The 11,239-nt window shown below is 43.2% G+C and overlaps 1 protein-coding gene across 2 annotated transcripts in view; it reads left to right on the top strand.

The window, feature by feature from the left end:
• The first annotated feature begins 4,498 nt into the window (after positions 1 to 4,498).
• The window catches only part of FBXW4 (F-box and WD repeat domain containing 4), an 82,447-nt gene continuing 75,706 nt past the window's right edge, over positions 4,499 to 11,239 (top strand). For both annotated transcript variants that reach the window (XR_004683258.1, XM_035027559.1), the window contains exon 1: positions 4,499 to 5,265. Coding sequence is in view for 1 of the 2 variants with exons in the window: in XM_035027559.1 (XP_034883450.1) it covers positions 4,541 to 5,265 (725 nt within the window). In the remaining variant the exon portion in view is untranslated. The remainder of the gene's footprint in view (positions 5,266 to 11,239) is intronic.

Below are 11,239 nucleotides of genomic sequence, written 5' to 3'. Positions count from 1 at the left end.
TATTTATTTTTAAAAATTTTATTTTTTTACTTGAGAGAGAGCGCAGAGGGTGAGTGAGAGGGAGAAGCAGACTCCCCGCTAAGCAGAGAGCATGACATGGGGCTCAGTCCCAGGACCCCAAGATCATGACCCAAGCCAAAGGCAGATGCCTAACCAACTGAGCCAACCAGGCACCCCCATGTATTGTCATTTAAATTTAACAGAGGGAGTTGAAGCTGAAGCAAATTATTAAACTTCAGTTAAATGTTCTTTTGCAAGATAGATTAGTTCCTACAAGTCCCTTTAAAGTTTTGCAAAAAGATTATGAATAGCACTAAGAGGCTGGAGGTCTACATAGTTAACGCTTAAAAAGTATTGGAGATAAGAAAGGAGCTACTTTAACTGCTTAGAAGCAGCTTTTATTTAGATACCAGAACTGCTTGAGGTAAAGTATAATATTATTAAGTGTGTCTTTATTAGTTGCAGGGAATCTCAGAGGACCCTGAATTGAGTGTCCTATTCCATTCTCTGCTGTGTATGGCAAAGGCATGGTTCAGAGTACAGCTTTGGGGTTAGACTGCCAGTTAGGAACCATGTGGCCACAGGCCTCGGTCTCATCTCCTGCAAAAAACTGGGTTAATAGTATCTTCCTCATGTGATTGTTGATAGGAATAGGATAATACATGGAAAGCTCTTATAATACTGCTGGATTAATAGTGTTTAAGCTATTACTATTATACAAGTATAATGGTGAGCATCTGAACCAGTATATGCCATTGAAAACTGTCATTCACAAAATCATCTCTTTCTAATTCATCTCAGAATGATCCCCCTGTTAAATCTGCCTACTCCTAAAGTTAAAGGCTGGGGCCCTGAGTGTTTGACCAGTGGGTACATGGGCTCCTGTCTGAGACTGCCGCCTGTGTTTATAAGAATGGACAGAACAGGGGCGCCTGGGTGGCTCAGTTGGTTAAGCGACTGCCTTCGGCTCAGGTCATGATCCTGGATTCCCGGGATCGAGTCCCGCATCGGGCTCCCTGCGCGGCAGGGAGTCTGCTTCTCCCTCTGACCCTCCTCCCTCTCATGCTCTGTCTCTCAAATAAATAAATAAAATCTTAAAAAAAAAAAAAAAGAATGGACAGAACACACAATTCTAGTGTTGTTTACAATCCTAAGCATACATAATTACCTATAACAGCAATAGTCACTACTATGCACATCACTTACATGGACATACACAAAGAACTTTATTTCTATACTTAAAAATCCTCCTTAAAAGTAAATAATATTAGTGTTTCTAAATACCGAGTATGAAATTCATATTGAATCTTAAGTTTTAATATATTTTCAGCTTCATGTTTTTGGCTAAGTTTAAAGTAGTCTAATGCTCTCAGTTTATTAATATGCAAATTTAAATTTTTAATAAAAAGCTTTATAAAAATAAATTTCACCCCCCTACATTATTATTTTTTTAAAAGATTTTATTTATTTATTTGACAGAGAGAGACACAGCGAGAGAGGGAACACAAGCAGAGGGAGTGGGAGAGGGAGAAGCAGGCTTCCCGCGGAGCAAGGAGCCTGATGCGGGGCTCGATCCCAGGACCCTGGGATCATGACCTGAGCCAAAGGCAGACGCTTAACGACGGAGCCACCCAAGCGCCCCCCCTACATTATTTTATTATGATTGCTTCCTGAATTTGAACTTGAAGAGAGTTGATGACTTTTCTTAAAAATATTCTAAAGTCCACTCTACTCTATCTCCCTTTTGGGGAGCTATTAATATATTTATTTTCTTGACAGTAAAATGCTATTCAGGTACTCTATGAAGATATACATTTACTTTCATTATAAACCCATCTTTCAGCCATAATTGTTTTTTTTTTTCCTTTTTAAGTATTTTCGCCCAAAAAAGAATTTTGAGAGTAATAATTCTAGCTGCTTCTCTGAGCTAAGACTATAGTTTTGGGTTTCTTTTCATGCTCAGGACTTTAGGGACACACATAACCACCAAGTAACAGAATAAATGCCAATTTTCCATTTTGGCTTTGCCTTTCTACATAGTGAGCAGGCTTTTTTTTTTTTTTTTTTGGTAAATCATTAAACCATAAATTCTAGTTCAAACAGTTCACTTGATTTCTAGTTTGGGTGTGAAAGAGGGTGATTTGATGTTTTAAATGATGGTTTGGTTTCTCCATCAATTAAGGTAACAGGGTAAAGAGTAAGTTACATTTCTGTGACTTTACACTGACTTGATTTATGTTGGGTTAATTAAATAATTTTTTGTGTCTTCAAGTTCTCCAGTAAAAACTAGGTCATGTGCATAAACTCAGCTTTACTCTGTAGAGGAATGGTTAAAAAAATAGTCAAAGAGTAAGAAATTACATGAGTAAGAAAAACATGTCTAACACAGTCTGAACACAAAATGTAGGAACCATATGCTGTATTCATCTCTGTCTTCCTTCCACAGTGGCTCATGGTACACAAATGTAGCAAAATTAAATAATGTTGAGTTGATGACCTTACCTCAATTTGTAGTATTCCTACCTCAAACCTTCTAACGGTATGATACCTATGAATAAATTTCTTTATAATGATCTTTAAGAGATGGTCCAAATTCTTTAGTTTTACTGAAATGTCATATCAAATATTGTTTTTATTTAAGTAAACCACTGGCTGGAGTTTGGAAACCTTTTTCTAATCAAAGCCTTTGTTGTTTTTTTTTTTGTAAGGGTATTTTTTGTAACAGGATTTGACCTGTAACTATTATTGAGAATTTTCTTAAAGGAGTTCAAAGCATTTTACAGGGATCATCTCATTTATCCCTCGAAAGTAAGGCAGAGGCATTATCTCCACTATAAACTGAGAACACTAAAAGGCCAAGATAGGTGGGGTTTTTTGTTGTTGTTTTGCTAAGATCAAAAAGTAATTCTAGGGCAAAGCCAGATTCTGGTCTGACCTTGTTACATGATGCTTCTGCAGCACCATAATGCAATGTAGTAGCTTTCTTAGGTCTCCCCTTGGCTCTCCTAGGTATTGAATAATTTCCAGAGTTGATTTCTCATTCATTCTTGCTCCCTAAAAATGGGTCTTCAGATGTAAATACAAAATAAAACCCTCAAACAGGACTTGGGGTACAGGCTACACAGGGTTAGTCATCTTCCTCCCATCTTACTGCCTAGTCCAGTGCTATGTATAGAAAAATAATTGGGGCCATAAATGCAAGTCACATGTGTAATTTAATTTTTATTTTTTAAAAAGATTTTATTTATTTATTTGACAGACAGGAAGAGGGAACACAAGCAGGGGGAGCAGGAGCAGGAGAGGGAGAAGCAGGTTCCCCACTGAGCAGGGAGCCCAACTCAGGGCTCGATCCCAAGACCCTGGGATCATGACCTGAGCTGAAGGCAAATGCTTAACAACTGAGGTGCCCCTTATTTTATTTTTAAAGATTTTATTTATTTAGAGAGTGAGAGCATGGGCAAGCAGTGGGGGGAGGGGGGGTGCAGAGGGAGAGAATCTCAAGCAGACTCCCTGCTGAGCACAGAGCCTGATGGAGGCTCAGTCTCACAACCCTGAGATAATGACCTGAGCCCAAATCAAGAGTCCAAGAGTCCATGCTCAACTGACTGAGCCACTCGGGGGGCCTCTATAAATTACCTAGTAGTTACATTAAAATATATTTTATTTACCCATTGTATCAAAAATCTTTATCACTTCATGTAATATGGAAGTATTAAGATAATTAACATGCTTTTTCTTGTATAAGTCTTCAAAATCTGTTGTGTATTTCAAATGCCCAATAGCTACAATGTGACTAGCGGGATGTGTTGGACAGCATGTCTGGACTTCAGTAGGGTTTTCTTAGCTCTCCCTTCAGATCGGTGCCCTTGTGAATGGAATGGGTGGTGTGGGGGAAGGACTCCTGGGTGACCCTGGAGAATCCATTTGCACTTGTGTGGTAACTAGTAAGAAGCCTTAGGTTTTGCCATTTCCTGATAACATCACTGGTAGTTATGGATTCAGGATTTAGAGGACTGCAGCCTCCCCAAATGTCTAAAATACCAGCTCACTGTCGGGACCGGGTTCCTACCCTGTGGGAGGACCTGGGCTAAGGAAAGTGCCAAGTTCCAGGGCTGCGGTTTCATGGGGCCCTGGGAGGTGGCCTGTGGAAAGGAGGCATCACCCACGGAGAGGAGGGTTTCTAGAGAGGGAAGGCCACCCAAGTGGATGCTTCTTGAGGGCAGAGGCACTACTAGGTAGATTCCTGGAAGGCGGAAGCTCTTCTTGGGGCCTTCGCCGCCCCGCAGCCGGCCTCACATGCCAGACGAATGAATGCATGTGCTTCCACCCGGCGCTCCCGGCGGCCCTGCCGATGGGGGAGGGGGTCTGCTCCCTGGCCTGGCCCGCACCCCGCAGCGGCTCCAGGGCCGCGGGTGTGAGGGGCGGGCCCAGGTCTTGGCCCGCGCCGCCCCATGTGACCCGGTCCGACATGGTGTCGCCTCCTCCCGCGGCGGCGGTGGCGGCGGCTCGGCTGTGTTTCGGGCCGGGCCTGCGGCCGCTCATGGGCAGCCAGGGCCACCCGGGGCCGCCCGGGAACAGCGGGCCGGGCGAGGGCGAGGGCGGGGAGGCGAGGAAACTGCAGGGAGGGAGGGTCGCGAGGGGGAAGCGAAGAAAGGGGAAGGGGAAGGGAAAAGCGGGAGCAGGACAGGGCGGAAGAGGAAGCGGGGCGGAAGGGAAGCCGGGGCTGCAGAAAGCGAAGGAGGCAGCGGCGCTGGGGGCCGAGGCGGGAGCCAGGGCAGGCCCAGGGGAGGAAGGAGAGGGAGGCGGAAGCGTGGAGGAAGGGGCGAGAAGGATCGTGCTGGGCGATGAGGGGAGCGCAGGGGCGGGGAAGGAGGCCAGAGGAAGAGGTGCTGGGAAAAAGGAGGAATGGAGGGTCAGGCCTGGGCGGCGGGAGGACGCGAGGCCGGGGAGAGCGCAGGGACGAGGGGGTCAGGCGTGGGGCTGCATCGCGGGGGCTGGGGCGGCGGGGGTGGCCATGGCGGTAGCCGCCGAGGAGGCGGCGGCGGCGGCCCGGGAGCCGGCCGGCCGCCCCGCTGCGGGGCCGGCGCTCTTGCGCCTGCCGGAGGAGCTGCTGCTGCTCATCTGCTCCTACCTGGACATGCGGGCCCTCGGCCGCCTGGCGCAGGTGTGCCGCTGGCTGCGGCGCTTCACCAGCTGCGACCTGCTCTGGCGCCGGATAGCCCGGGCCTCGCTCAACTCCGGCTTCACGCGGCTCGGCACCGACCTGTAAGCGCCCGCTCACCCGCCCGCTCCCTGCCCCGGGCCGGCCCGCGTCCCGGGAAAGGGCGGGGCGCCGCGGCCTGGTCGGCCCGGGGTTGTGTCGCACCCCGAATGCGAGGCCCAGACCCGGCCTCGGCGGGGACCCCTCCCCGAGCGCCCCTCTCCTGTCGGAGGTCCCCCTCCGAGAAAGCCTCCCATGAGCATCCCTCAGTCGATACCCTCCTTGGGCGGCTTCTCACAATTAGCCATCTTAAGCACTGCCTTCAGACGGTGACTGGCCAGGTGCCTCAGCCCCCCAGGAGCCAGGGTGGTCTGAGGCTTCGGACGCCTCCTCCGGTTCAGGTGTAGGACCCATATCCACTATGTAGTCTATCAGAACGTTTTTATGGGTATTCAGCCGCTCACCCTCTTCTGAAGGTTGTTAAGCTGCAGGGCTCAGGTGAAATCGAATATGGAGAAAAGGGCTCAGACCTGAAAAGAAGGCTCCTGGTCCAAGTGTCAACTGTAGTTTGACTTGATACAGGCAGAACGACACAAAAAAGGGTGCCTGCTTATGGCAGGGGACTGGATTAGGTCTAGGTGGTATAGAAAGGCGTGGTATTGCAGTTTGGCCTGTTTTGGGTAGGATCTGAGACCTGTGCATGGAAAACTGACTTGAACGATTTGAGCTGTTAAATAGGAAAGGGGGGAAAAAAAAGAATTGGGTGAGTAAAAGCTTTTAGATTGCACCTAAAATTCCATCCAATTTGGGTTTTAAAAAAGGTAATTCTAAAACAGTATAACAACATTAAAGAGTTTTTTAAAACATAAAACGCTATAATACCATTACCTTTAGACAACTATTCATTATTTAAAATTACTTTTCAGTTGTATACTTTTTCCCCCCTCCCAGTTGCTGTTTTACTGATCCTGACAGAATAGGTGCATAATAAATGTTTGTAAACTCTACCATAATGAGATTAAAAACATTCTTCTAATATTAAACTTTCATGTTGTGTCTAGATTTTTGCTATTATGGATAACAGTGAAACAAAGCATTTTGGGGTAACAGCTTTTGATATATGTCACATACCACATATATGCCTTTTTATTTTTATTTTTTTGAGTGATTTTCTTTTTTAAATTTTTTATTAACATAATGTATGATTTGTTTCAGGAGTACAGGTCTGTGATTCATCAGTCTTACACAATTCACAGCGCTCACCATAGCACATACCCTCCCCAGTGTCCATCACCAGCTATCCCATCCCTACCACCCCCCCTCCACTCCAGCAACCCTCAGTTTGTTTCCTGAGATTAAGAGTCTCTTATGGTTTGTTTCCCCCTCTGGTTTTGTCTTGTTTCATTTTCCCCTCCCTTCCTCTATGATCCTCTGTCTTGTTTCTCAAATTCCTGGTATCAGTGAGATCAACATACGCCTTTTTAAGATTTTTTTTTTTAATTTTTATTTATTTGAGAGGGAGAGAATGAGAGAGAGCACATGAGAGGGGGGAGGGTCAGAGGGAGAAGCAGACTCCCTGCTGAGCAGGGAGCCCGATGCGGGACTCGATCCCAGGACTCCAGGATCATGACCTGAACTGAAGGCAGTCGCTTAACCAACTGAGCCACCCAGGCGCTCAACATACGCCTTTTTAAATTAGTTCCTTAGGATAAATGCTCAAGATTGGCTTTATTGGATCAAAGGTTATGGTTTGTAAAATTGTACTAAGTTACTGTGGCACCAGCAAAGAATGATTAAGCCAGTTGCATATGAAAATTTAAAAATCTGTTTTAGTTGGGCATATGATTGTATCCCAAAGTTTTATTTTTTTGCCTTTTTTTTTACCACTGACCCCAATAAATATTTTCCCATGTGTTTGTTTCACCTGTGAGATTGTCTATACCTAGTCTTTGCCCATTTATTATTGGGATTTTGATGTTTTTCTCATATATTTGGAATCCTGTGGGTCATAGATATTAGGGTCTCATCTGTCATCTTTGATGCAAATATTTTCCCCAGTCCTTTTTACTTTACTGTTTTTAGCCTATAGAAGTTTTACACTTAAATATATCAGAATCTGTCAGTCTTTTGTGATTTTTTTTCTTTTTTTACCCCAAAACTGAGAAATTTACAATTTCTCCACAGACCTGATGAATCTTCTTTTTGATATTCTGCTGGTTTTCTTATATTTGATTTTTTAAAATAACACTTTCATCAATATCAGTTTTGTTCTGGTGCAAGGGTGAATTTAACTTTTTTTTTCCCTAAGTGGCTACCTAGTTATCACTGTACCTTTTGTTAAATAATTCTTCTCTTTCCCTTTGTTTTAGAAAGCTTATGTTGCCAATTATTAAGTTTATGTGTGTGTACAGACACACACACACGTATGTATGTACATCTGAACTCCATTTTGTTCCATAGATATATTTTTCCATTTTTCTACTGTTTTAAATATTGTTTTTTGGTAGAGTCTGGTATTGATTAGGGTTAGATTTATCCTTGTTGTGTGTGTGTGTCAGGTCTCCACTCCCATTCAACTCCCCAGCAGAAAAAGATACTGTGCCTTTTCAAAAGTTTCTGTGGTTTTCACTGTAAAGTTTCTCTCTATATATATAGTCAAATTTATTCCTAAGTATTCCTGTATGTGTTATGCATTTTGTTTTTATTGTGAATGCAGTCTCTTTTTCAGTATGTTTTTCAGCTGGGTGTTACTAATGGTGATGTACAAGATTACTATAAGCTTTTGTAAATTTTGAACCTGATTATTTTGCTTAACTTATATTCTAGTATGATTTTGTCTAGTTATCTAGTCAGGTTTGTTATCTAGTATGATGATGATTCTTTGGGATCTTTTGGCATGCAGTCTTGTTACCTTCATTTCTTATAAGAAAAATTCTTTCAAAGGACCTATCAGTTGACCTTTAAGGGAAGTTGGCTAAAGTGACTGAAACCCAAGCCAGCTAAGGCAAAGCTTGGCTTTCTTTCCTTATAGAGATTGAATGAATGAATTGATGTTTATTTTTCTTTCCTTTTCAAATGCTCTAAAAGAGAGATAATGGGAATGAGTGTTCGTTCTGTGAGCAAAAACAACAAAATGAAAATGAGTTTGTAGTATAAAGTGCTTTGAGACTGTTAAGTGATACGGCTTTATTATTTATTAGCCATGTGTGTTTTGATTTCTTGCCCATGTCCTAGGATGGGCTATCTCCGACCTTCTAGGGAAGTTGTTTTACCACAGCATTTGATAAAGAGCAGGGTCACTGCTCATGTTTTCTGAGTTGAGGGGAGAAGTTATGTGTGTTACAGCAGGTGGAGAGAATGTTTACCAGTGTGGTCTGTTTCTGGACAGCTGCAGAGACGTGATAAGCCACCAAGAGAGGTGGTTGTCATCCCTGGAGGGAGACAGCATACACCCAGTCCTCGTAGGGCATCAGAGAGCCTGGGCCCAAAGTATGAGACTGTGGCTGCTCGGATAGTGGCAGGGCTGTAGTGTATGGTTTGGGCTAATTAACTGCAGACTGGACAGTGGGATGTTTTTATGAGCACAACACAAAAGTTCATTTTATCAGAAGTTACACAGCCTCACTGGACCTGAGTTTTATCATCTATAAAGAGTGGGAAAGACCTACCCAGTAAAATGAGGCTTAAATATGCAATTGTGTACAGAGTTAAGCACATAGTAGGAATTCAATAAATTGTTGTAAAATGGAACTTTTTAATTGCTTGGCTTGTCTAGTCAGTTTGTATTTAGCAAAAGAGATGGTTTGAATTGGAGGTGCTGCCGAAAGACAGGAGGTGGGGGAAAACACACACACACACACACACAGGGCGCTTAGTTTCTCTCACCTGTCCTGAATGCTTTTGGAAGCATGACAACAGAACCTGTGGGTCTAGGATCTGCACTCCCTGCTATAAGATCCTCTTGATTCTCAAAAACACGAACTGCTAAGGTTTACTGACCTTCCGGCCCAGGGCAAGTCCCTTTCAGTTTGGCTGTTCCTAACTGATCATAGCTTTGTTGAGTAAGATGAACTGCTTTGGTTCCTTGTGATTTGTTAATGGTCTTATACTTGTGCTTGAAGGCATTTTGGCCACTTTTAAAAACCACAAACAAATAACTTGCTTCCCTTTAGGCCTCTGGCCTAAACAGTGAACATGGGTAGGTATCTGAGCTTTAAAAAAAAAAAAAAAAAAGTGAACACAAAGACAGTTTGAGTCAGTCATCTGGTTTAAAATCAGTTTTCTTTGAAGGTTTTATGAAGCCTGGGGGGAATAGAAATATCTTTAATATAAAAATCAAGGAAATGTTTCATATAGCGGTCTTTTAAGTTTTCTCTGAAGAGTAGGGGGGAAACTAACATGGTTCAGTCTTCAGGAACAAAACAGTGAAATTTAACCCTCCCAGTTTATAATGAAGGCTAAATGCAAGAAGTAGACAGACAATATGACAGGTGGAAGAGCAGAGGTGCTATCTGTAAGTTCTAATACTGGAAATGAACAAGGGCAAAGAACAGAATACAGTATACCTGTATATATAATCTAAGGGTTTTTTTAAAGATACTTCTGCCAGTCTCATGTTAATTCCTCCCAAATTAAGTCCTGTGTTTTCAAACTTCAATTTTATTTTAACCATCCTTTGAGCAATACCTGGGTGCTCCTTTGCATTTACTTGTGGTAGATTTGCCTAGAATTAACAATAGGTGTTTAGGAAGTAAGGCTCTGAGGTGTTTGCCCTGGCATGTACATTCATTCCTCAGCCAGGGTCTTGCAGGCTTGGAGCTCTTTGAGGCTGGGGAGCAGGGTATCTATTTCAGTGATGATTAACGTCCAGAGTAGTGAGATGGACACAGATAAGCAGAGTGTGTTTGTTTGTTTTAAAATGATTATACCTAAGAGCATTTTTTTGGCCCAGAAAGCATAAAGTTTCCTTTCCTAACTCTGACCTGGAGAAGGCATTGCTGCCTGGTTGCATTTAAGGTCTGAACAGTGATTTTCAGAAAACAATTAGCAACTTAAAGTAGCTTAGGCTCTCTCCTTCGCCTTTCTGCCTTACCCAGGAAGGGGAGTCACTTATTTGTTCTCTAATTGATTGAAAAGTTTCATAGGTGGGTGTATTTCTCTTTAGCTGTTATGAAAAGGCCTTATTTTTAATCGTTTTGTGAGTTAATAAACGCTGAGTTCAATTTACAAGCTTAAAATAAATAATATACCTGTGGAAGTAGGAAATGGCCCAGTGTAGCTAGTGCCTCCAGATCCAAACTGGGAGAATGGAAGAGGCCTTTTCCTCCAAGACCGTGAGAATATAGAGCTGCTTATATCATCTCCAGTCTTGTAAAACTTGAGTAGTAAAGGATGAATTTCCTAACATTCAAGGCAGAAACATGGAGGAAACCCAGAGTCTTCACAGTCTGTAAGATGAGCAACTCCTGTTGAGATGAGATCTCTGAAAATATTTCAGTGCTCTATACTTTGAATTTTCTGTGCTAGCACCTTCGAAGACCTTGTAAAGATAGTGAGCTGCTGAAATCAAACTCACAGTGAAGTTACTGCGGAACCATACAGATTAAAAAAAAATTTTTTTTTGAGTGTTTGCCATAGAAAAGAATTATCTTTGTGTGATAACGTAACCTTACCTCTGGGTTGACCCTGGCATTGGACTAGTTTCTGGTTCTGACTCATAACCGTGGAACAGGGAGTATTTATTTATTTATTTATAATTTTTTTTTTAAGATTTTTATTTATTTTTTGGTCAGAGAGAGAGGGGACACAAGCAGAGGGAGCCAGAGACGGAGAAGCGGGCTCCCCCCTGAGCAAGGAGCCTGATGCGGGACTTGATCCTAGGACCCTGGGATCATGACCTGAGCCGAAGGCAGCCACTTAACCGACTGAGCCACCCAGGCGTCCCAGAACAGGGAGTATTTCGGTAGATTCTTCTTAAGGCCAGTAAATTTTGAAAATTTAAGATGAGATAAGCTGTTTGAAAAAGTGAGGATAGTCAAG

The sequence above is a fragment of the Mirounga leonina genome, unplaced genomic scaffold (assembly GCF_011800145.1).
Source record: "Mirounga leonina isolate KUSES-001 unplaced genomic scaffold, KU_Mleo_1.0 Mir_114, whole genome shotgun sequence".
Taxonomy (NCBI): domain Eukaryota; kingdom Metazoa; phylum Chordata; class Mammalia; order Carnivora; family Phocidae; genus Mirounga; species Mirounga leonina.
This window is presented reverse-complemented; position numbering and strand designations above follow the sequence as displayed.